Source organism: Crocodylus siamensis, chromosome 15, assembly GCF_052110815.1.
Source record: "Crocodylus siamensis isolate JL-2025a chromosome 15, ASM5211081v1, whole genome shotgun sequence".
NCBI lineage: Eukaryota > Metazoa > Chordata > Crocodylia > Crocodylidae > Crocodylus > Crocodylus siamensis.
The window spans coordinates 41293079-41319001 of NC_143409.1; the positions used below are offsets into that span (position 1 = coordinate 41293079).

At 50.1% G+C, this 25923-nt stretch overlaps 1 protein-coding gene across 1 annotated transcript in view; it reads left to right on the forward strand.

Annotated features, from left to right (window-relative positions):
• Positions 1–13857, forward strand: part of LOC149852452 (collagen and calcium-binding EGF domain-containing protein 1-like) — a 34239-nt gene extending 20382 nt beyond the window's left edge. Inside the window, exons 3-11 of the mRNA XM_090029385.1 lie at positions 2196–2248; positions 3302–3436; positions 3739–3876; positions 4046–4152; positions 4903–5023; positions 5487–5635; positions 6227–6262; positions 7744–7779; positions 8733–13857. Coding sequence (XP_089885511.1) covers positions 2196–2248; positions 3302–3436; positions 3739–3876; positions 4046–4152; positions 4903–5023; positions 5487–5635; positions 6227–6262; positions 7744–7779; positions 8733–8939 — 982 coding nt within the window. The 3' untranslated portion in view covers positions 8940–13857. The remainder of the gene's footprint in view (positions 1–2195; positions 2249–3301; positions 3437–3738; positions 3877–4045; positions 4153–4902; positions 5024–5486; positions 5636–6226; positions 6263–7743; positions 7780–8732) is intronic.
• Positions 13858–25923: the final 12066 nt, after the last annotated feature.

Sequence of the window (25923 nt, forward strand, 5' to 3'; positions counted from 1 at the left end):
CTAGTACTCCAGATGTGGCCTCACCAGTGCAGAACAGAGTGGAATAGTTACTGCCCTCGATCTGCTGTCTGTGCTCTTACTAATGCAGCCCAATATGCCATTAGCCTTCTTGGCGGCAAGGGCACACTGCTGACTCATATCCATCTTATTGTATGCTGTAACCCCCAGGTCCTTCTCTGAGGAGCTGCTGCTTAGCCAGCCAGTCCCCATGCCATAGCTGATGCTCCTTGCCAAGTGCTACTGGGAGAGGGCAGGCCAAAAGATGTCCCATTTCAGTCCCCTGCAATCCACTCAGACACCCTACCACACTAAGTGCTGCTGTGCTACAACAGCCTATCACCTCTGAGACTTACCATGAAGGACAGGTATCAGGAGAACAAGAAGATTTGTGGCTGGCTTATGGTGGTAAGGCTGATTGCCTATCACAGGTGGGACAGACTGCAAAGTGCCAGTCACTGGTGGTGTTGAGCAGGCTGCTGCTGTTTCCCTTAAAAAAAATCATTTTCCCTTAAAAAGATCAAGATCTTTGGCCTAAGTCCTGTGTGGCTTGGGCCAAAGAGAATCAGACAGACTAAGTCAATCAGGCTATAGGTGTGTGGGGATTAGTCTGCAGGTGAAGGGATCTTCCTACATGGCAAGTGTGTAAGTGATCACAGTGAGCCCTGTTTTTGAATGGGCAGCAATAATGCAGTGATTGACCATGAGTGCATGCACGTGAGAGTCAGGACTCCTGGGTTTTTATTCACTGCCCGGCTACTGGACTCCTGCATGGGATCACTTCACTGCTCTGGGCCTGGGGCTTGGCTCAGCGGATCAGACCCTCAGGGCAGCAAGAGCCTGGGATGAATAATGGACTGGCCAAGAGGTGTGAAAAATAAAGGGCAGCAGAGTCCGTTGTTTTGGAGCAGGGCTAAGAAGCCAAGTGGGGAGATCCTCCCACCCCCTGCCTTTAGTTAGGATAGCTCAGTGAGCCTCTGCCCAGAGAAGGTGGCTGGGAGGCAGCTTCCAGCTGCCTCAATTTCCTGTTTGTAGCACAATTGCCAGGGGTTACATGGGTCACTCACATGAAAGGGCATGAGCACCTGTTTGCTTCCCCTCCCCAGGGCCTCCTCCAGCATGTTCCACCCCCTGCCTCTGACTGCAAACCCCACCCTGGGTTTCTTTTCAAACAGCTCCCAACAGCTGGAGGAGGCAGAGGAGAAACAGTGGTGGTGCTGCTCTCTGGTGGCAGAATTTGCCATCACAATCTTCTCTGGGCACAAGAAGAGAGGGAAGTGGGCAAAGTGGGTGCTTGGGGAGAAGGCACATATGCACCACAGGCTTCATCAGAGCTACTTGGCTCGTTGGCTCTGGAGCCTGAGCCTGGGAGAGGTAGAGGCACAGCTGACAAAGTGATCCATGCCTGGAGCTGCTGCAGAGACAGTGTTGCCAGGTGTATAGACCAGGGGTTGGCAATGTTGTTGAGCACAGTGCCAGAAACACCTGCAACCTCAACTTGTATGATGTTGGTATGCCAGGGCACACAGTGGGGGAGCCGTGAGGGGCCCAATCTTTGGTATGGCAGCATAGCCTTGACCCCTTCCTCGCTATGCACCCTGAGGCATGAGTACCAAGCAAAATGCCTTCGCGTACCACATTCTGGCACATGTATCATAGGTCACCTACCCCTGGTATAGACCGCTGATCTAAATGAGACATGGGCTCTATCCCCAGCTCTGCTCCTGCCCTGCTGTGCCACCTTGAACAAGTCCACGTGCCTCTGTCTGCTCTTCTCCAGTCTTGCCTATTTAGCATCCAGACTCCTCAGGGCAGGGGACATCTCTGCCAATGCCTGGATCTCAGCCACTATGGAATCAATAATGGACAGTCCAAAGCAAGCACCCAAGAGTTTTGTTTTGCACAGGGGAAATTACAAGATCAGGATGAGTATTAAGTCCTTAAATCCTTCCAGGCCAAACTCCCCAGTGCCCAGTGCTCAGAGCCTGGCTGAGTGTGGTCTGCTGGGTGTTCTGATTGGATAGGCCTTCAGGACTTGGGCAAGCAGGTACCATCACTATTGGGTGGGCCAGCATCCCTCCACTAGCACTGGAGCAATGCCCTGGGGAGTCAGACCCTGTATTGTCCCTTGATTATTTGTGGCAGGAGCTAATTGCATGGGGGAAGGTGGTTGCTGACATGGCTTTTTCTCACCCCAGGAGGCAGTGCTGCGAGGGCTACAGGTTTGTGATGGGCCAGTGCATCCATGAAAGTAAGTATGAAAAGGAAGGCTCTGGCACATGTTGCTTGCTGTGTCCCCACGTGCCCCCTGAAGCCACTCACATCACTGATTTTGCTACCCAGCTGAGGGGATTACTCAGTCAGACCCGGCCTGGTGTAACACCATGCACCTGTGCTGTGAGTTTGGCAGATAGTGCCACATGGGTTGGATGTCAACAAGTTTGTCCACTCCTCCTGCCAGAGCCTTGGGATGTTGGCTTGCAACAGAGGGGCTCATACTATGCAATGGGAGTCGAAGACATCTTGACTTCTGGGTTTGCCAGCTTGTGTCTCAGCAGACATGACTTTGGCTCGCTATACCACAGTCTATGCTGGATGGGCAATTGCCTATGCCATTTGATTTGGAGATGGGTCTAAGCTATAGAGTCCTGACCTGGGTCTTCCCCAGAGTTCAGGGACAGGTAGATCTGGGGTGCTGCTCCAGACTGACCTGAAGGTGGGCAACTCTCCTGCTTTTGACCCTAGTCCAGCAAGGGTAGCTTGGGAAGCTGCTTTTTGCTCATGAACCTTGGGAGCTGCTACCAAACTGGTGGTTCCATTACAGAGGCAGTGCTGGGGCAGGCAGAATAGGGGTGGGGGTCACTGAGATGTGTGCAGGGGCTGGGTCACTTGGGACTACTGGGAAGGGCCTGGAAGAAGGAGCTGGGTTGGGGGAGTTGGGTAGAAGGGGTAGACTGAAGTAACAATCTGAGTTACATGGAGGTACCTACTCATCAGTCTCCTTTCCATGCACATGCCTAACAACCCTTGGACAGAAGAAACCAGATTAGTAGCTGAGCTGATATCCAATGAGGTCAGCGGTCATGTGGATTCATGCTAGCTGAGGACCTGGCTCATAGTGTGGGAGGGTGGGGGGGTAGGGTCCCAGATGCAGACCAGCTGTTGGGATGGGAAGAGGAGACCAGTCTAATCACCTGTGGGCTGCACTGACCGTGGCTTTCCCTACCTTGCTGGACCCAAAGCCCGAAGGTCTGGGAAAGGGTGTCTAGCACAACAGTGTGAGACTCCATCTGCCTCTTCCCAGGTGTGGACGTGTGTGCAGAGTTCCCTTGTGAGCAGCAATGCACGGATAACTTTGGCCGCATCCTGTGCACCTGCTTTCCTGGCTACCGGTTTGACAGGGAGCGCCACAAGAACCACCTCCACCCGTACTGCCTGGGTGAGTGACTCCCCTGGTGCAGGCCTGGATGGGACAGGCCCCTCTCTAGGACATTGTTCTGCCTCTTGCAAAGCCCTGGGGACACTTGGGTGACCTTTGCAGGAGAGCCACCTCCAAGGCAATCTAGAGCCTCCTAGAGAGCCACTGTTCCTGGGGGATCGCTGTGCGTGTCTCCCGCATGTCCTGGCCTGTAGGAGGCTATGAATATCCCTGGCTCCTGGTGAAGCTGCTGCCCCAGAGGCCTCCCCACCATGTGTATGCCCATGTCTGTGCTGAGACTGATGTCTCTCTGTCAACCCCAGACATCGATGAGTGCTCAGACGGCACCAGGGCCTTGTGCGACCAGCTATGCACCAACATGCCGGGGAGTTATCGCTGCCATTGCCAGCAGGGCTATCACCTCGCACCCAATGGGAGAACCTGCTTGAAATCTGGGAATGGTGAGTCCTTTGGAGGTGTTGTGTGGCATCTGCTGCCCAAGCCCAGCCCTGGCTTGGGGAGACAAAGCTCCATCAGCCCTGCTGGAGCTCCCTTCACTTAGCCCCATCCTGAGCCCAGCACCATGTCTCTCCCCGCTGCTGCCACTGCCCGTGTCTTGTGCTCTTGCAGTGACTCCAGCAGCCCAATCAGAGATCTTGATGGGTGCCAGGTCATGCTCCATAACCTGCGAGGAATTCAGCAGCATGAAACAGGCAGTCTCCCAGCTGAAACAGAAGGTGGGACAATGATGGGCATCTGGGTTTCTCCTTCCAAGCTGGGTTCAGACAGGCAGAGAGAGCAGTGCATGACTTGTAGGGGTATGTGGGTCCAGCCCTCGGAGACCTGTGATATGGCTTCCTGGATGTCCGAGATCAAAAGGAACAGGTGCTCCAGAAAAGGGGGTCCACAGGTCATACTGCCCGTGTGGGCAGAGTGACAGCTGGGAGGAAACTCATCCAAGAGCCATGTTCAGGCCCATGCAGCGTTGATGTTGTTGCAGCCATTTGCACCAGTGTTGGGTAAGTGCCATCAAAGGAAGCGCATGCAGGAGGTGGGGTCATCTCCTAGCCAATCCCATTAGGGAAGGAGCATGCAGGGGCAGGGCCATCTCCCGGTCAATCCCATTAGAGATGGAGCCTGCAGGGGGTGGAGCCATCTCTCAGCCAATCCCGTTAGAGATGGAGCATGCATGGGATGGAGCCACCTCCCCAGCCAGTCCTAGTAGACTGGGAGCAGATCTTTCACTGCAGAGACCTCCCAAAGGAGAGGGGTAGCTGCTGCCACCTCATTCATGTGCCATGTCTGCCTTCTCAGAATTAATAGCCACATCTGTGTGCCCCTGGCAGCAGGTTCCCTCTCACTCCTAACCACTGTTTGAAGTCACACCATTGACACTGATCCCAGGGGCCCCTGAGCCTGCAGAAGTGGCTTAACCAACCCTTTTTATCTGTGTTTCTTTTCCTCCCTACCATCCCTGATTCCTCCAGCTGCTAGTTACTGGCCTGGATCACAGCAGCGGGAAGCCCTCACTGTGGGGTAACCGGAAACCAGCAGCCCCCTTGCACTGCCCTCCTGCCCCAGGGCTGCCGGGCCCACCTGGACCCCCAGGTACATCTCAGGGGTTTGATGTAGGCTATGAGATGCAGGAGAAGACAGCTGCTGGTCTGCCCTGGTGTATTGGCGTGGATCTGAACCTGCCCTGGGCTCTCATGAGGCGGTACCATTCTCCCACTGTCCAGACCTAGTGAGGATCCTACTTACCAGAGGGAAATAGTGGGGCTGGGTATGAGCAATGCAGTAACTGTCTAGGGGAAGAGTCGTGGATACACAGGGCAGTTACTAGAAGTCCTGTCTCTGACTGCATTCTCTGCTTGGGTTTTTGCTCTGCTCAGGGCAGGGAAACCCCTGGGACACTTATTAGGGCCTAGGGCAGAATGGATGGTGCCCTGTGAAGGAGAGTGGAGACCCATGCAAAGCAAAGCTTAGGTAGAAATGTATGCCCCCTGACCACCACAGGAATAATTGCATCCTGCTCCCTCCCCTAAATCAAATGGCCCTTCTCTGTGGTCAGGTGAGCCAGGCACAGCAGGGGAGAGAGGGAGTCCAGGCCCAATGGGCCCCCCGGGGCCTCCGGGAGTGCAGGGGCCCAGAGGAGACCTTGGACTGATGGGACCGTATCCTGACTTTGCCCATATCAAAATTGGACGCAGGGGACCAGTGGTGAGTAGCTGAACTCTGTCACCATTTGCTGCATTGTGTGTCCTGGGCCCATCTCCATGGCTCAGGAGTTCAGTCCACCATCCCCATCCAGCTTGGCCCTGGACAGTAGCCCCCTCTCCACACAGGAATCCTGCCAGACCCTCCCACCACTACTCCAGAGACCCAGCTTCTGCCAAGATCCGGCTTGCGGGCCCGTGACTCCCATACCCTCCCAAACATGGCTGGTGGACCCCCTCCCTCCACGTGACCCCTGCTCAACCATGGCTGATGGACTCTCCTCCACTTCCACATGACCTCTGCCCTCACTCATTCACCCACCCAGACCTGGTTGACAGGCACCGTGGCACCAGTCTGCCGCTCTCCTGACTAGTCAGGTTCAGGGGCTAGCTCCTCTCCGGCATAGATCCATTGCCATCACCATTCTCCACTGTGTCACCCAGATCCACTCAGTGGGCTCCTTCCTAGCCAAGCCAGCAGGTCCATAATGAACAGGCCTGTCCCAGACATGATGAACTCCAACACATACTTGCTGCAGAGTGGGGATGATGGTGTTCATGCCTCTGCTAAGTTCCTTGCTGTTGCTTCTCCTAGGGCGCTCCTGGGGCACCTGGAAGGAATGGCCTAAAGGTACAGTGCTTCACAGAGCTATTTGTGTTTGTAATGCCCTAGAAGACACTAATGGGATCCATTGTGCTAGCCACTGTACATGCTCAAATTAAAAAGCTGCTTCCTGCTGTGATACTGCCAGCTGGGAACCCAGCCTTTTGTAAGGCTCTGATGCCTAATGCCAAGTCAGAGTTCCTGTGCAAGTGACTCATTTCCTTAGATGGTGAAAGCAAACATGATTGCCCAGTGCCTTTCCTCTTTGGTCATGGCTCATCACCAGTATAGACCCATTCCAATCTGTCTGCACTAGAAAAATTAATTCTCTGCTGGGGTGACTCATTGGTAGGAGCCAACAGGTACATCCAGTGTGAATGTGGATGGTAGCAGCCATGGCTCACGAATAGCTAATACAGACCCTCTTCCTAGCCACAGCCACCTCTTCAGCAGCAAAACTCTCCACAAGAGCAAGTGTGCTACCCAGTGACTGATGCATCCCACTCGAGAAGCAGCTGCATATCAGTGCTGCATGAGCCATCTCTGAACTGGCCCAGTTTGTTAAAGCCCTTTGCTGTGAGAGTCTGCATCTGGGCGAGATCCACCATTGCTAAGATAGCTCTGAATGGGAAATGGTATTCAGTGAGTACAAAGCTGTTGTCCTCGTGAGCTAGCTTCAGGGGTGGATTCTTGCCCCGCAGCACAATCCAGGAGAAAGTTAACCTCCTCATCTGGAGAAGAGACGTCATCTAACAGCATGAACCAACACTGTTCTGGGTTTTATGAACAGGAGCATGACTTACAAATTAAAGGATGTGATTCTTCCACTTTGTTCAGCACTAGGGAGACCTCACCTGAAGTACCATGTCCCGCTGTGGGCCCCACACTTCAAGAAGGATGTGTAAAATTGGAAAGAGTCCAGTTCAGAGCAACAAAAATTAGTAGAGGTCTGGGAAGCCTGGCTTATGAGGAAAGGCTGGATGAATTAGGGTAACTGAGTTTGGAGACGAGAAGACTGAGGGGGGATTTGATAACAGTCTTCAAATACCTGAAGGTCTATTACAGAGAGGGTGGAGATGGGTTTTTCTCTGTGGCTGTAGGGGACAGGACTAGGAACAACGGCCTGAAGCTGCAGCAGAGGAAGTTTAAGTTGGAGATTAAGAGGAACTTTCTGACTAGGAGGGTGGTTGAGCATGGGAACAGACTGCCTAGAGAATATCCATCCCTGAACATTTTCAAGAGCAGGTTGGATGGGCACTTGGCTGGAACGGTTTAGTCAGAGGTGATCCTGCCTTGAGCAGAGGGCTGGACTAGATGACATTGCATGGTCCCTTCCAGCCCTACCTTCCTAGGATCCTATACTGTGTGACACCTCCCCCTCCAAGCCCCGACCCCCAGCACTGCTATCAGACAGGAGGTTTCTACAGTGATTCAAGTCACCTGAGCTGCTCTGCAGCAGGAAACACATCACTGCTTCTCCAGGCTCTGACATATGATTTCTCTTTCAGGGTGAACGAGGATACCCTGGTCCCCAAGGGCCACCGGTAAGAGCAAGCCAGATGGAAAACCCACTTGCAGTGCTGTGTCTTAGTCAGTGTAAGGTCAGGTGGGTCCATGCCTTGCTCCTTAGGCCAAGTGAGTGGGAAACTCTACTGGTCTGACTGGGTCACCCTTTAGCTCTCTTTGATAAAGTGTTATAAGATGCAAGGCAATGCAGCGTCCATCCCTGTGGGGCTACTCCTGAGTAGAAGGTCAGTGTGAAGCTAGCTGGGTGGGCTGTTGTCACACATGCCATGGAGTTATATCCATCAGGCTTATGGTGAGTTAAGCTCTGACATATTGCTCAGGGCTCTACAGGACACAAGCCAAAGACATTCCCTGCCCTGACTCCTTTTATTCGAGTAGGCAGGAAGGGGAAGAGGGGACACACTGGGGAGTCCAGTGGAAGGAATAATTGTCATACTCATAGCCAGACTCCCTGGTGTCAGTCGGTGAAGCTCTATTGAATTCAGTGTCTGAAATAAAAGCCCCTTAGATGGAAGAGTATTGTGCTCACAATTACCGAGGACCCACCACTAAAGTCTGACCAGTTTGCACCCATCCATGTGCATCAGGACAGTGGTGCAGTGCTCCCCACACAATCCTTTCTCAACAAGACCCTCCCAGCTGTGTGGAGGGAGGAACCCATATGCGGCAGCCACCAGATAAGCAGAGTCCTGCCTCCCTGGTCCTCCCTGCAGTGGTGGAAGATGTCAGCCACTCCTCCATGCAAGCATGGTCCCTTTCAGCCACACTTTCCCCAGCCCTGAACACTCACTCTGCCATACTAGCACTGAGCTCCTGTGACCCACCACCATTCACAGCTTGGTGAATTGAGATCTGGCCTTTATATTTGGCCAGCAGTGGAGCCCAACCTAGCCTGGCTCCATCATCCCAAAACAGTAGGACAGTAGAGACCTAGTCATACAAAAAGCCCATGTTCCTTGTCTGCCCACAGGGCCCTCCTGGCTCCTTTGACTTCCTCCTCCTGATGATAGCTGACATCCGAAATGACATCATTGAGCTCCAGGAGAAGGTTTTCAGCCAGCGGCGGAGGATGGAGTTTGAGCTGCCACTGGCCAGGAGCAAAGACCCAGATATGCGTGAATTGGGGTCTGGGCAGGAGGAGCCGCTGAGGCCTAGATCTGTACGCTCAACCACATGACCTCTGTGCCAGCATTTGCTACCCTGCAACCACACTCATACTTCAGAGGACCATGACACTCCATGGATGCTGGACACAGCAGATGTCTGGCCTGAGGAAACTGCTGGGATCTGCCCTCACACTTGCCTTCCAGAGTCTATTTATTACAAAAGTCAGATGTTATTTTTTTACAAGCAGGATGATGGGAGAGGCTGAATTTTTATACGGCTGTTTCTACCTCCCTGAGAGGAAATGGGACCAGCAGGAAGATGTCCAGATCCAAGGAAACCCTGGCTGGGCTTCTCATCAGCAGCCCAGATCACACTGTCAGGCTGCCTTCAGGTGAATAGAAGGAGCGTGTTCCCAGACCTTTCCCCATAGGAAGTCAACTGGAAGTAAAGTATTTAATTTAATTTGGCCATTGGCTTCTTCAGTCTGCCCAAGCTTCCCAGAAGAACTGGAGGTGGGGAAAGGGAGGCAAGTGCCTAGAGTTCACACTATGAGGGGAAATCGGTTGTTGGAATCCACCCATCGAGTGCTAACAGATAAGCGGGAAGGAAGGAGTGAAACCCAGAGAGGCAAGACAGTCCTCTCCCTTCCACCCATCCAGGCCAGGATCAGTGGTGATTTCAGTGTGTGCAGTAGGCTGGGCCCATCCAAAGGAAAATTCCCTCAGTGACTTCAAAGCTGACTCTGTTTCACATACCCACTCCTAGTGGCATGGGAGGCCACTACCACCATGGCAAACAGAGCTGAGTCATTGGGAACTCATAGGTTTTGCTCCACAGAGCTGAAGTGTGATCTCCCCACCAGTCAATGACCCACCCAAAACCATGGTTTAGCCTTCCCTTAGGCAGACAGGGTACAGCGAGCAGTAAGGGGAAAATTGCCACCCGTGCCGCGCTCTCATAATCTCAAGAGAAGAACTTGCCAAGCACACCCCTGAGGATAGTCATCTAGAAGCCAAATGCAGGTGGGAATCTCAGCTGATGTCACCCAAAGCTTGTTGTGGACTCTTCAACTTGTAGATCGCATGAATCTAGACCCTTCTTCTTGTCAATGACATGAATGTAGGTTGGTAGTCTTAGAGTGATGTTGTAGCCATGAAGGTCCAGGAATGATAAGAGAAGCAAGGATGTTTTGGGTGATACCTTTTATTGGACCAACTGCATAGTTCGACTAAAGCTAGACCAGCTTTTGCATGCAAGGCATTCTTCTTCAGGTCTGCAGTAGTGCTTGTTTTTCTCCTCAGACCTGAAGATGAATGCTTGGCATTTGAAAGCTTGTCTGACTTGACCCCAGCTATGCAGCTGGGCCAACAAAAGATATTGCCCCCCCCCAAATCCTCACCGTTCTCATGAATATGAATCTGGGTTTGCATTTCCTTGTACTCACTTCTGAATTTGGTCCTCAGGCTCCCCATACCTGTAGAGAAGGTATGAACACAGGAAAATTAACAGGCTCATTTTCTCAACGGGTAGCCAGGCAGACAAAGTATATAGACTAAAGAGTTTTTATGTGAGGTGGGGTATATACAAGACATTAGTTTCTCCACAGTAGTTGTCTGCATACCCACTCCTAATCCCATGGCAAATGACAGCTAAACTGTGGCAATTTATCCTTGTTTCATTCTGGGGAAAGCAGCCCTGCTTTAGCTTTCATGAACCCCATAATGGGAGTGAAAGTTACCACAAAGTCGCTGATACACAATCCAATCCCCTGCTTTTTAACTTGGTATAATTTGTTCATCTGGCCAAACCTGGGGAAAATGTCACTGGGATATGAGCACAGCAATGAGTCCATCGCATGCTTGGCTCGAATAACCTCCAGCTCATTGATCACCATCTGAGTGTTGCTAAACCTACCGCAGCGGGTGCATCTACACATTCATTAATGTGCTGTAGTTACTGTAACCAAGTACCAAATCAACGTGCAAGAACTGGTACTGCTGCACAGTAGCACCGGTCCATGGCTTTTTAGTGACGCTAACTGCACAGTTACCTAATACTACTATGCAGTAGTGTATTAGCATGGGTTTTGCCCAGCACGCTACTGTGCAGTGTTATTAAGCTACTGCACAGTTAAAGTCTCATGTAGATGCACCCAGTAGTATCTAATTCCTCCAAATAAGCAGAATCCTTTATTGTTTCAGGCACTGTAGAAACACACAGGCTACATCTACCCTCTGGCTTCTGCTGGCCTAACTATGTGAGCTGGGGGGGAGGGGAAGTGGTGTGATTCTGAACAGACCCAGCTGGACATGCAGAAGTCTCTGTTGTAGACAGTTGTAACAGGTGCACTGTGCCTTACACATAGGGTTGATTTTGCAGATGAGATGTGGTTTTACTGTACTGGGATGGCACTATTTTTCTGGGGGAGCAATGCCCAGGCTGGGCTAGTGCACGGTATAGCAGTAGGCAGGCTGCCTGTCATCTGAGAATTTCAGCATGGCTCCATTCATTAACTGAGCCCCCCAGCACCCAGGTGAGCACCAGAGCACTATTATTGCCCCCATTTTGCAGAGTGGGAAAATCAAGGCACAGAGTGGCTAAGTGATATACTCAAGAGCACATGGCAAATCAGTACCAAAGCAGAGGTGAGACTGCAGTTCCTGGTTCCCAAGCCTCCCTTCAGTCCACTGGAGTATTTGGCTTCCACAAAGAGCTGGATGAGGCTCCTAAACCCAGACTGACTTGTAAGCAGAGGGAGGTAGGAGTCCAGAGAAGGACGCGGCTTCCCAAAGCCCTTCCTAGATTCCTTCCTGACCACTAGGCAAGGAAGTGGCTTGCTATTGGCAACTGAGCCAGGAGAGGGCGCCTGTTCCCTCCATCTGGCTCCAGCCTCCCTTTGGCATTGGCATGGCCCTACCCAGACAGCTGCAAACAGCTGTGCTGCCAGCATCCAAGTGAGCTCTACCCTTTCCTTGCAAACAACCGGGGGTCAGTGGCCCGTGCAGGGAGTCATAATGTGCCTTACCCCACTGTTGCTGGACCCCATCAACTTCTTGGTCTTGCTTCTCTCCCTTCCATCTCTCACCCTTGTGTCCCCCAGGGTGTACCCTGCACCTTGACTGCAGCTAAGGGAGGGTGCTACCATGGGGCTAGCCAACCTGAACCAGCTTAATCCCAAAGTGCAGTTCAGAACAGCACAGATGCTCCAGGGACTGTGGGTGCATGCGCTGGCTGCTAACAAATGCCCTTATGTCCTCGCTCAGGGGAAGAGATGAAGGAAGGGCAAGAGGGGGCAGTTCCTATGGATGGTCACGTCTCCAGGGCTTCTAATGGCCTGGACCCCCACAAGGCACTGCTTACCCCACAGCAAGGGGACCCCAGGAGGACAGGTCCCCACGGTGGGGCACCCCCATGGAGCAGGGTGCCACTCCCCTTATGACCCATGACACTGCCCCCCCAACTGGCAGCACCCTTGCCCCAGTGAACCAGCCAAGCATGTCCCCCATGGCAGGGTGCCCACACCCACAGGGCAACCCCCCACCCATCACCTTTGGCAAGGCACCCCTTCTTTTAGCACGGTCCCCTAGTGCAGGGCACCACCCGAAAGGGAACCCCAGCAATAGGGGAGGCCGCCACAAGACTTTGTCCCACCTCTCCCTACAGGGGTCATGCCCCCAGCACATGGCCAGCAGCCAGATGTCCTCCCTGTGTGCACTGTAGGTGGGCCCCCCAAAAGATTTTGCCCCTTCCTCCAGGAAATGGCCTCTGCACCCTGTCTTCATTGCCAGGCAAGCAAAATCAAGTGGCACAGGAAGACTTGCCTCTGCTACAATCACCCCTGCTTTGCTGTGTAGAACCCCCCTCAGCATCTCCTCCCTCCCTTATGGGGAGCTCACAGGCCTTGGAGAAGTGCACCCAGGCCTGCAGTGAGGGGGCCCTGCTATCCACTCCTCCAGGGCAATTGATACCATGTACAAAGGGAGGCAAAGGGCCAGCCCTGCAGAGCCAGGAGGAGGAAAGACTGGTTTGAAGCAGCTCATTGAGCCGGGAGCTCTTCACAGCCAGAGCTTTGCGTGCAGAAAGCTCTTTTATCTCTCTATCTTCCCTTCTCCACCTCAGGACAGACTCCGTCCTCGCACGCTTTCCTTCCCTCTCTAATTAACATGGTACTTAATTGTACCTCTAATTACTTGGTGCAGCCAAGCAAAGCACTGCCTCCTCTCCAGATAGAGAAGGGAGAGAAGGCAAGAGCTGGATGGTGAGGGGTGGCCTTGGACCAGTAAGGGCCATTAATGGGAGACACAAGGCAGCAATTAGAGGCAAACAAGGGGAATGAGGGGGGTGTTCGCAGATGGCACCTCAGACCCCATTAGCAATGCTATCTAGACAGGCTGGCAGCTGCTGAGCCCAACCAAGAGAATGTGTCTGTGCGAGAAACCAGGTTTGGATCCAGATGCCAAACCCCTTGAAGTTCAGGCAACAGTTTCAGGGTCCTGGTCTAACTTATAATTAAATCTAACTAACAATCAAGGCCAATGGCTGGATATGGAAATGGGTGTAAATTCCAGTCCCCTCCCCTGGCAGCTCTCCACACATCCTCCACCAGCCAGTTCCTCAGCTGTTGTAATTAAGTACAGCTTTAACCCCTTCACTCCAGCTAAGGATGCAGCTCAGTGTAGATGGAGGTTTATGATTCAAGCCCATCTCTGAAAAAATCTTCACTTCAAGCAACTCAAAATGACTCAGATGTTTCCAGCACTCTGGAAAATACAAGAGCTCCGTTTTGTTAGAGGAGGAAGGTAAGAGAGCACTGAACTGAAACAAACTGGGAAACTTCCTCCTGAAAGAAGATGAGGTATTGTCCTAGGAGAAATTCTCCATCACTCATCGCTTTTCTGGTTTCTCTCCCAGAGGCTTAAGGACAGGTCCTGTGATACCTGAAAGCTTGCCTGTGTCTATTCCAACCTTGCAGCTGGTCCAATAAAAGATATCACCCACACGAATTTTTCCCTCTCCCATGACTCTTCAGACACTCGTATGGTTAAGGTAACCAATGATCACTTCCTTGTGTTCCTGAGTAACCAATACTAGCAAGCAGATGGTCATGGGGAAGTCATCTCCTTTTAGTGGGAAGTTGGGCTGCTCTAAATAGCCTGAGTCTAGTATGGCTGTAAGTTGTGGCAGATGGCCCTTGATGGGCTGGGAAGCTAAAGGTTGGATGACCCTCTAAAAGATCAGCTTGCTGTCCACACCAACCTGGATCGCTTTGATGTTGAGATCAAGTTGAAAACAAGAGCTGGTCAAAAAGTTGTTGGGTTAAAACACAGGATCATGGTGAGGTTAACAGTTACATTGGTATAAGCAGTTACAACAGCTTATACCTGTATCATCATCAGACTGTGATAGAACCATTCTTTCTATGTATAGCCTGAGACAACTCAACTTTAATGATGAGTTCACGGGCCCAGGCAGGCCTGATTTCCTTCCAGGTCACTCCCCCAGCTCTGTGGTAGCTTGCTTCATGGCCCAAGCACAGACTTGAGGGCCTGAATGTAGGAAATCCAGTTCCTTGGAGGCATTCCCAGATTGTCTGCTTTGGGACAGCATTAGAGAGTCACCACACTGAGTATCTCGGAGGCAGGTGGTCCCAGACCTCCACAGCCTAAAGCTCTTTGGGAGCCCATCAGGTTGACTATTCCTGAGCTGGGGGCTCCCTATCCTTTCACGGAGAATCTCAAACCTGTAGTTCTGATCCTGAATGGAACCAAGCACCCGCTCATTAGATAAAGGACAATTAATTGGCACATAGTTCATCCTCATCACAATGGCAATACTCATGTATCAGGCTTGGGCATACTGAAGAGGATCCCTCAGCTCCTTTCCATGTGATCTCTTTATTGACATGTGGCGTATCTCATGCAGCATACCATGTGCCCTCATGGGAACTGTGTGGGTGAAACTAGACAAAAACTATGCACCATAGTTTCATAGTTTCTAGGGTCGGAAGGGACCTGAGCAGATCATCGAGTCCGACCCCCTGCCATGGCAGGAAAGAGCACTCGGGTCAAACGACCCCAGCGAGGTGTTCATCCAGCCTCCTCTTAAAGACCCCCAGGGCAGAAGCCTGCACCACTTCTCTTGGAAGCTGGTTCCAGACCCTAGCCGCCCTGACCGTGAAGTAGCGCCTCCTGATATCTAGCCTAAATCTACCCTCGGCCAGCTTGTGACCGTTATTCCTGGTCACTCCTGGCAGTGCTCGGGGGAACAGGGACTCCCCCAATGCCTACTGGTCCTCTCTGACTAGTTTGTAACAGGCCACAGGATCCCCCCTCAGCCTTCTCTTGTGGAGGCTGAACAGGTTCAGGTCCCATAGCCTCTCCTTGTAGGACCTGCCCTGAGCCTGATCATGCAAGTGGCCTCCTCTGGACCCTCTCCATGCTGTCCACATCCCTCCTGAAGTGCGGCGCCCAGAACTGGATGCAGTACTCCAGCTGCGGCCTGACCAGTGCTGCATAGATGGGGAGGATCACCTCCTTGGACCTGCTCGAGATGCATCTGTGGATGCATGCCAAGGTGCGGTTGGCCTTCCTGACTGCCTCCCCACACTGCCGGCCCATGTTCATCTTGGCATCCATAGTGACTTCAAGATCCTTTTCTGCCTCTACACTGACAAGAAGGGAGTTCCCCAACCTGTAGGTATGCTGCTGGTTCTTCCCCCCAGGTGCATCACCTTGCACTTGTCAGTGTTGTGTCCCATCCTATTCTCCTCTGTCCACCCCTGTAACCTGTCTAGGTCTGATTGCAGCCTATTCCTTCCTTCTAGCATGCCCACATCCCCCCACATCTTAGTGTCATCAGTAAATTTGAACAGGGTGCTACTTACCCCCTCTTCCAAGTCACTGATGAAGATGTTGAACAGTGCGAGGGTTGTTGGTTGTAGCCCTGTTGGCCCAAGGACATAAGCAGACAAGGTTCTTGGGGTAGATGTGATATCTTTTATTAGACCAACTGAACAGTTGGAAAACTTGTTCTTTGCAAGCTTACAGGTGCAAATGCCCTTCTTCAAGCATAGGGAGAGTTTGTTGGTGTTTGTGTGGTCTCCTCTGGTATTTGGCTTTCCTCTGGTATTTAATTGAGCCTGCCTCTGCCTCTTTCTTAGACCTAAGAAGGGGAACATGAAGCCCAAAAGCATGCCCAACAGCTCTCCCAACCATACCTTTGGTCCAACAGAAGATATGACTGAAAGTCCCTGTTTCTCATACAGTAACTATAAAGGCAGTAGAAACCAAAGGCAGGCATGGTTTGCTCAGAGAAGGAGATGTACCACAGTCAGGGGATCCCATCATTCTTGGAAATGTTGACAGCCCCTATAAAGTACAACTCTGCAGTGGCCGAAGGTGTCCCACCTGGCCAGGAAATTAGAAATGGGCTTGTGCTAGGCAGTTCAGTCCCTTCTTACATTCAGGGGCATTTGAATCTAGTTCCTGACCTCAGGCACTCACAGGGTTTGGTTTGGGTCTACCTCAATGAAATCTCTTCAGAGAAGAACACATTCCATGCACTGTGCATTATTTGACTAGGCTTGCTCTGCTATTTGAGTTCACTGCCTAGACACCTTCCTCCACGCACACATGTACTAGGTAAATGGAAGTGGCAAGACAGTGTGTTTAATTAGTGGAGACTAGAAAGCCTCAAGGGACAGGAAAGATGAAGAGAGCTTTGGAAGGAGTTACATCCTGGCAGCTCACCCCTGCTTGTTACACAGAGATGGAGCTATCAGGGGCTCTCGTGTTCTCACACCAAGCATTTTGGGTTGGGAAGAAGAGCTGAAGTTTGAGATGCTGAGTCACATTGGATTGCCAGGGAAAGAGGGGTCAGCTGGATTCTCCGTCACCTGTCCAAAAGGAGTGACTGCTTAGGGGTGGACATATCTCAGAAGGGTTCAGATCCCCATTGTGATTTGGACTTCATCTCCAATACTTCCTTAAAAAAGCAATCAGGTTTGTCCATCTCTTCCTACTTGGCACTAGCTTTCATCTTCAGGAAGCTTTACAAGCCATAATGAGGTCATCTCCATGGATCTCCATGGGGAAATTACTCCTGACAGGAGATGGCTCCTGATTTTAGCAGGAAAAAACAAAATAAAACCCAATCCTTGAGATCTGAGGCTGAGATTAGAAAGACCATGTTTTTTAACACCAAAGATCATTTAATCATGAGTATGACTGCCCTTAGAGATATTATGACCCCATCACTTAAAATCTTTCAAGACTTGATGCCTGTCTGAAAGGATGTTCCAGATGAAACTGAAGCAATGGGCTGACTGCAGGAGTGTCTGGGGGAGGTTGCCTGGTCTGGCTGGATGGTCTCATGGGCTGTCCTCACATTTCAGCCTATGAGCCTAAGACTCTAAGCTCCCTCAGCTGCTTTGAGCACTAGATCACCATTATAATTATCAGGGAGAGGGAAGCAGATAGTCACAGAAATGAAGGGTCAGAAGGCCTAATCACACATGGTCACCAAGGAATTCAACCAGAATTTGGGCTACCCCTTACTTCTGCAAACTAGCCCCTAAACCTTCAAAGATCTGGACCTTTGTGACTGAACCAATTGAACCAACCCATTTTAGAGGTGGGGCAACTGAGACACAGAGAGGGGATGTGTTTTGCCCAAAGTCACACAAGGGACAATGAGGAAGCCTACATCTCTGAGGTCTCCACCCACTGCCTCAGCATGACTGCCGGGGGTAGGGGTATGAGACAGCTCGCATGGTATGGTTTGTACCCTGATAGTACCGAGAGTCACCATTTTCTGACCTGCATCCCACTGTGTTAGGATCTGTTACAAACCTACAGCAAAAACCCTGCTCCAAAAGCCTTTCAATCTCTGCTCCGTCCCTTCCACTTCCCTTCCAGGCTGGTAGACAGGAGCCCATAGAACAGTGGCTTCCATTATGTGGCCCCACTCCTGGCCTTGTGGCCCCACTCCCAGTTGGCTTTGGACCCTACATTCAAGGCACAGCCCCGCCTGTAAGTGCTATGACCCTGCTTGGGACCGTGAGCCTTTATTTGGGTACCACTGTTGTGGAAGCAAAGTGGATAGGAACCTGCAAGAATTAGCGAAGCTTCTCTGGCTCTCACACATGCATGCACCCCCTCCCTAGAGCCAGGAGAGCAGGCGGGCCAGGTGTTGTTTCCATCGCTCGGTGGAGGAGGGATCCATTCCAGCACGTAAAACAGCAGCATGTGAATGACATTGCGTGCCTGGGAGACAAAGGTGTCGTGCCCAGTGCTCCCCTCCAGCCGCCTGGCTCAGCACTTCCTCTCCAGGTGCTGGCTAGAAATCAAAGCAGGGAAAAAAGGGTGGGGAGCAATTAAGAAAGCTGATCTCCCTGCAACGCCCTGGGAGGATCGTTTTGCCACGCACAGCTCTCTGCAGGTAGGAGGGGTGAATAAACAGCAGCAATCACACGTTTCCGAGGCACGGTCCACGTGGGAGGATGAGACCTGAGGAAAGTGTGGCCCTTCAGCCTATCCCAGAGCCTCTGCACAGCACCAGCCTCTTCCAACCAGCGCTGCCAGGGGCGGTGTTGTGCATCTGCTAACAGTACTGGACTAGGATCCCCTGGGATGGGCTCTCCACTGCTTTGCAGGGAGGGCATTTACCCCTGTCAGTGCTGGATTTAGGCTTAAGCTACTTAAGCCACAGCTTAGGGCCTCATAGTATGAGAGGCCTCTAAAGAAGGAAAAAAAACCGGACATTTTTGTTCTAATATGACGAAAATATACATATATATGGCTCCACAGTTATTATTCATATTGAATTAATACATTTATGCAGAAATAACAATAATTCATCTTAAAACTTCATGAAAATCCATTTTCGTGGATTTTGTGGATTATCTTTATCATATGGGGCATCATAAATGGAACATAGTTTAGGGCCTCTGTATGTCATAATCTGGCACTGACCCCTGTCATGGGCTGGGACCCTGCTGTGCCAGGAGCTATGATGTGAACACGGAATAATAATACGGTCCAGCCCCTGGGAGCTTCCAAATGGCACCAGTCTGATTCTCCTTGCTTTGGTTTAAATCCCTGCTGGAGGTGTAGGGCAATGGAGAAGCAACCCCAGGAAATCTAGGTTTAGTTCCCATCTCTTCCATAGGTTTCCTGGATAAGCTGAAGACAGCCATTCAGGCCCAGTTCCTCAAAGGCATTAAGGATCATTCTCAGTAATGTCAAAGGGATATAGGAGAACCTAAAAAGATTTCTATTGAACTGAATGATGATGGCTTATTATCAGCCAGCAATAAAGCTAATAAGCCTTGAGAAGATAAAGCCCCTCTTTGTTTATCACAATGCCAGTTCCAGTAAGGAAATCATAGAGCTGGCAGTCTACATGGGGATTATGGACTGAAGGCTTTAATTAAGGAAGATAGTTAGCAAAAGAAAAAGAAAGGGGGATTGCTTATCTAGTAACAGTGATTGAGGCTTTCCTGAGAACAGTTAATGGGTTTGTTTATTCCAGGTCCCCATGCTGGAGAAGGCAAAGGGCTAAGATGCAACATCAGAGCAAAGAAAGACATTGGGGCGGGGGGATATTCTCATTCTAGCTCCATTTATTGAGCCATCAAAGCTATCATGTGTGTCCCCTCCACCTCCCGCAGTCTTGAGTGTCCCAGAATTAATTAAAGTAGCACCCAGGAAATCCAATCTGGTTTCAGGGACATGTTTTGTTAGGTACTGTATAGACAAGCAGCACAGGAAACAGATCCTACTGCTTAGTTCACAATATGCATGTCTGACAGGATGCGATGAAATGGAGCATCAGGGTGGGAGTGGTTTAGAAGAACCAGGTTTAACTCAGGTCAAAAGAGCCAAGCACAAGTCACAGCTCTCAAAGAGGCCTGGCTAAAGGGGTGTCAATGAAAGTGTCTCAAGGAGAAGGGAGAAAGGGATTGAAATAAGATGGATTGATTCTTCTTGGGACCAAACAAACATAGGTGAAACATTGTCCACCTGCTACCCCCTCCTTAATTAATTCCTGTCCAAGCTTTGCTCCCATCATGGTGACTCTTGCAGTCCTTCCTGCTCCCCAGACCATCCCTTTTTTACATGCACCTTCTAAGAGGCAGCAGGAGCCCAGGGGATGAGCCCAGATGTAGAAGCCCTTGCTTCTGTGTCCACGTGACAAGGAGTTTTTAAAGAAGATTCACAATGGCAGTCTGTAAAGAAATGAAGTTCAAGGAAGTTAATGCTACTTATTGCTAGGGCAAGGCATAATTGAAGGTACCGCCTGATTTCTGACTGGGAGCCTCACTCTTCCCCACCCCTCCAGAAACCTGGGTGTGTTATATATGGTTGGAAGCTCTTTCCTTTGTACTGTTATAAATCACTGTGTTGTCAGAGGACAAGACACTGAAGGAAATTTATACCCACTGTGACGACCAGCCTTTCAAGTCTGCTCAGTTCCTATTCAGGCACCTACACACAGCCCATGTCTTTACAGGGCCTTTAGATCACTAGCTGCCATCAGTTTCATAAACTCTGAGAGCTCGTTATACCGACTGTTTGAGCCCAGGGCTTGGGGTAATTGTGCTGTCAAGCACTTTGCCTGGTTGCCCTGTGTGCCCATCCAGGGCCCTTGCTGAGTGATCACCATAGATTAACTCCCCTTCCTGCTGCCCTGGCACAGAATGGGCATGTGGGCTCTTGCCCGATCTGGGACTGCCAATCAATGAATCCCTCAGAGTTGAGACCACATCTCCACCTTGGACCATATGGGGATTGGCCTGGCAAACATCCTGCTGTTCACATCTGTCTCCTTCTGTCTTCCACTTCCTGTTCCCCCATTACATCTTTTCATCCAGCTGCCTTTCCCTTCTCTCTCCTGGGCCCTTGTCTGTTCCATCATCACAGCTTCCACTTTCATTACTTCCTCTGATCTCTCTCCTCTTTGGCTTGTCTGTTCCTCTGGAGGTTTCAACCTCCCTGTGCACATCTCTTACTTTTCTTCCAGCAGGGAATATGGCCCCTTAAAGAAGAAGGAGACAGATTCTCAGCTGAACTAATTCCAGCCTCAGGGGATTACACGAGAACAAGTTAAATGCCTGTCAGTCACAGATGCAAGTCTACTGAAGTCAATGGAGCCACTGTAATTTAAACCAGTGGGGGATGTGTCCCTTTAAAACTGGGTATTACTCTTCCAAGCCTGCTATTAGGTACCAGGGACCTTTTGAGGGGGAAATTATGGGTAGGAAGCTCCTTAAAGCTGCCTGGAACCCATTTTTGGACCCTTTACCCTCTGCCCCTTGATTCTCCTAGTGCTAAACCTTCATCTCAGGTTTCCTCTGTCCAGAGCCTTCTTGGGTGATCTTTCTGGCCCCTGCCAGACGTGCACTGTGCAAGAGAAACAGCTGTTTGGATCTCCTGGAGGACTCACAGCAGTATCAGAGGAGCATGCTTCCCAGAGAGCATGCCCCTTAATGAAGGACATTGTCAAGCAGGAGCTGTACTATTAACACATGTTGCTTATCTTGCCTGCAGCAATAAAATGTTCCTTCCCACCACGGAGCACAGCTGCTGCTTTATCTTATCATGGACCAGAGGCATGAGAGAGAGCGGCTCAGTCTCTCTTATCAGCAAACAGCCACCGGCATTAGGTTCAGTGGAGGCATCTTACTCAAGGTAGGTAGACCAAGTCACGCAAGGGCTCCAGTGAACAATGCCCAACATGTCTCCGTCTTTTTTGCCCTAGGCCCATGAAGGCTTTTGCAGTGCAGCTCATTCAAAAATCTCACTGGGTGCATCTACATGTTCATTAATGCACAGTAGTTACTGCACGTCTAGTTTAGTACTTGCTTAATGAAGTACTAACTAAATATGCAGTAACTACAGTTACTGCGTGGTAGTGCCAGCACATGGATTTTTAGTGACACTTACTGCACAGTAGCCTAATACTACTGTGCAGTAGCGTATTAGCACAGTTTTTGCCTGGCACACTACTGCGCAGTGTTATTAGGCTACTGCACATTAAGCGTCTCGTGTAGATGCACCCACTGAGAACTACAGGTAGAGGAAATTTTCCCTCTGAGGGGGCCTTCTCCTTTGTCTCTTATGCACAGATCCTTATTGGTCCATAACTGCTCACTTCCCCAAGGCTCAACAGGAGCTAGGTGGAAAATTACCTTTAGTGATCCGGGCTTTAGCATTTTTTTTTCTATGTGATGGGTGAGGTTGCATCAATGAATACTCAAGACCAGGTTCCGACTGGCCTGAGTGAAGCCACACAGACCCCTGCTCTGAACCCAAACTCTTGCAGGCTCAGCTGTGATCTGGTGCCATTCCATGGTGACATTGAACCTGGTGGCACTAGCTAAAAAGAACCCAAGCTCTTCTCTTTGTTCTTTTTGGTTCTTCCCTTTGGAAGCATATATACAAGCATCCTTGTTAAGGCTGCCCCAGCATGGTTCAGTCATTGGAGCAGCTCTGCTGAAGGAAGAAATGGTTGGGACTGTCATGCAGAGCTACACTAGGCACCTTAACCACCTGGCTGCCATTTACCCTAGGTTACTGTAGACAAAGCAAGGCAAGGGATGTTTGCGCTTTGATTTTACGGAGCCCAGTGAAGTTCCTTCTATTGATTCAGGCCAGCTTTACCTGACACGGGTGGGAGCAAATTCCACCATCTGAGAAAGGAGTCTCCCTAAGTTTCTCAACAGTCAGCTCCCACACTCCACCCCCTGTCCTGCTGCTTCTCTCTGTTCACAGGAGTGTCCCATGTAATACTTGTTGAGCGATTTTAGGTAGGGTGTGTTAGGAGCCCTGGCTAGCTCCATTTGCAAAGGCACGCAGTTATGGCTGTGGAAATGAGTCATGGGTGGTTAGTCTCTGCTACGGTGTGTATTGCAGTAAACCACAGTCCACGCATCCTGGTTCTACTCATTCAGCTATTGTTCTCTGCCCACTGGTGGAGTCGGTTGAACAGTGTTGACGTGCAAGGGAACAATATGCCTCATTGGGACAAGGAGACCAGCCAGTGACCTAGAGACAAGATGTCAGTCTCCAAAGGCACAGATTGCATGGCAGCCAGCATAAATCCACCCCTCCATCCATGAGCACAGTTGACAGCTCTAGCTGCTCCCTCTCTAGCTCACTGCTTGGGCCACCCTGTCTCAGTTGGCAATCCCTGGCAACACCTTCCAGATAGGAGGCAGGCTCTGATGCCAGGAGTGGTGTGATTGGTGACTGACCCTGACCACAGCTCTGCTACAGAGTTGGCATCAAACAGTGTGGAATGGACAATTCACCTGTTATGGTGGGAGCAGAGTCATCCATATGCGTTGCTAAGTATCTGAGAGCTCAACTTAGTAATACAATGGGCAGCAGAGAAGTGGTCCCATGACCAGTACTTCAAGGCCACCACAAATAATATTATGATCAAAGCTAAAGGGGTCCTGATCCAGCAAAATGTCCACTCCTCCAAGGATTCTTAGCTCAGCCCATTGTCTACCTACCCTTCCCTCATCTCCTCTCCTCTTGGGCAGACTCTTTTTTATCCTCTCACTCCTAAGCCCTTCATCTTCCTCCCAAGTGAGACATCCCAGCCAGCTCATCCCAGCAAATGCTGCATTACCCTCTTTAGCTCTATCTTGACCCATCACTGCATCTAGGACCCATCTAACTACATGGACCTTGTCTCACTGCAGTTACCAGCAGGTTTGTCAATGCTCCCAATGTGTTTGGTGTCCATTTAGACTAGAAGCACTCAGTGGTTTGCTATGGGGGCTATGGCTCCCTCTCCTTCTACTTTACATATCCATATGACTTTATATTACAAGAAGAATCATTATCCACTGATGGGATAATGACGGGATTTCCATGTGCTCAGTACTCACTACAGGGACTACTACTACTCTAGGTGACCCAGTGTGGACATTTAGTGAATGGTAGTTTTATGCCTGGAGGCAGACAGGTCAGCTATAGACCTGGGAAATGCTGGCTGGAGGTGGCATGAGCACCTGGAAGGCTGAGGGCAGAATACAGATACCTAGTCCTCTGCAGTGACAGCTCACTGACTCACGTGGTGCTAATGAAATCTGTCTGCTGTACTTTGCACAATGCACTGAGTGAGGAACCAAAGGTGTTATTGTCCATGGACAACATATTGAGGAAGCAATGGGACCTGAAATAATCTTTGCAAGAGCAGAAACATAAGCTGCTGGGCTGGACCATGAGCCTGGTCTCTGAACAAGTAGTAGCTGCTGTGCAGCCCCATGCATACCCTCTCAAGCTGATACTGGGAAGCTGGGGATGGATGGGAGACATCAAGATCGTGTATTTTGCATAGGTAGTTATATATAGGTCTGTTAGTGCAGACTGTCTCCTCCACATATCACATACAGCTTTTGTTAAATGTTCTTTTGCCTTCATTTGAAGAAAAATGGTATTTATATGGGAACGACCTGATATTATATGAATAGGGTAATTATTACTGCCATGGTGGGTGTTGCTTTTAGTGGCCTTGCAGGGATTTTGGCATGGCAGTAGAAGGGAAGAGAATTCTTTTTCCTAGTCAGTGTCATGGCTTAAAAGTCTGAATTAGAGATACACTAAAGCTGGCTGGCAGCCACATCTGCAAACCTTCCTTTCACTTCTCCCCCGCCGCCCCACTTTCTTTTGGGTTGAGATTTAGAATTTTGATCAACACTATAGTTGAGATGTCTAAACCCGAACCATCAGCCAGCTCCATTGTGGCTAGGAATAGCAAGCAAAAGACTGGATGTTGTATGTGCATTGTGGCCACTTAACGGAAGTCAAATGAGCTACAAACATCAACCCCAGCTGAGGATCTGCTGTGGGTAATTTTAAATACTGTTATGAATATCTCTTTGCTTCTCTGCTATTCACCTCTGTTGCTTTCCTGACTCATGATCTCATAAATTCTCAAGTTTGCTGGTCACTGTACGATTTGTTGGTGAAGCTGAGACCTGGAGGGAAAAAAATCCCAAACAGATCATTCTTATGACTTGAGAGATTCGATTTTAAACCCTGCTCTGAAATCAACTTCCTGCATGACCTTAGGCAAGTCACATAAAGTCACTACCACAGAGGGATTTAGGCAACTAACTCCATTGGAGTCTAGGGGAGTTAGATATCTGAATAGGAGCAAGGCATCTAAATAACTTGGTGAATCTAGGTCCTAATCTCTCTGTTTCCCCTCTCAGGGAACAGAACCAGTATTAAAGCTGAAAGGATAGTACAGAAGTGTCTCTTGAAGAAAACTTGCTTAATAAGAACTGGCCATAGTAGGAGCAAGTCTAGGAATGTCCAGTTTACACAACTTCGTTCTCTTCTCATCTTACGCATATGATCAGACAAAGCAGACATACATGTCAGCTATCTAAATGGCCCCCTCACCTTCCAAGGGTAGATACCAGGAAAACCTTACTGTGGAGGCTTATTGAATGCAATGTGATTTAACTCTTTGCTGAACTGGGCCTTAATGAAGAAGGGGAGAATCAAGAAGATGAGTTTTCTTCTTCAGGATGTTTTGGTTGAAGATATTAACCTTCCTGGCATTGACCTAGCTCAACCCTGGAAATGCACAACATGGTCTGCAATAGTTAATCTTTGTACATTCTCAATAAATTGTACATTTCTCATTGTCTCAATAAATTCATGAGACCACATCGGCTCCCTCTAGCGGTCAAATGACAATTCCCACAGGGTATGTTTCTTTTTTTCGATATCAATGGTTCTCAACCAGGATCCTTTCATGGGTGTCACACGCTGCCACACAACATTAGCACTGTGTAAACATGATTGACAAGATAAACCCAATTATGATTTCAAATAAGAATACATAGTGTTAAAAAAAAAGCTGCCCTGTTGTGGTCTTTCTGACTTCATTGCAATAGAAAAATGGCTGTATTGTTTTTCTGTATTAAAAAATGAGTGAAAACTAAGTGTTGGCATTTTCTGAGGGGTGCCTTGAGTCTAACAAGGAGTGCCTTGAGCCTAACAAGGGTGCCTTGAGTCTAAAACATTGAG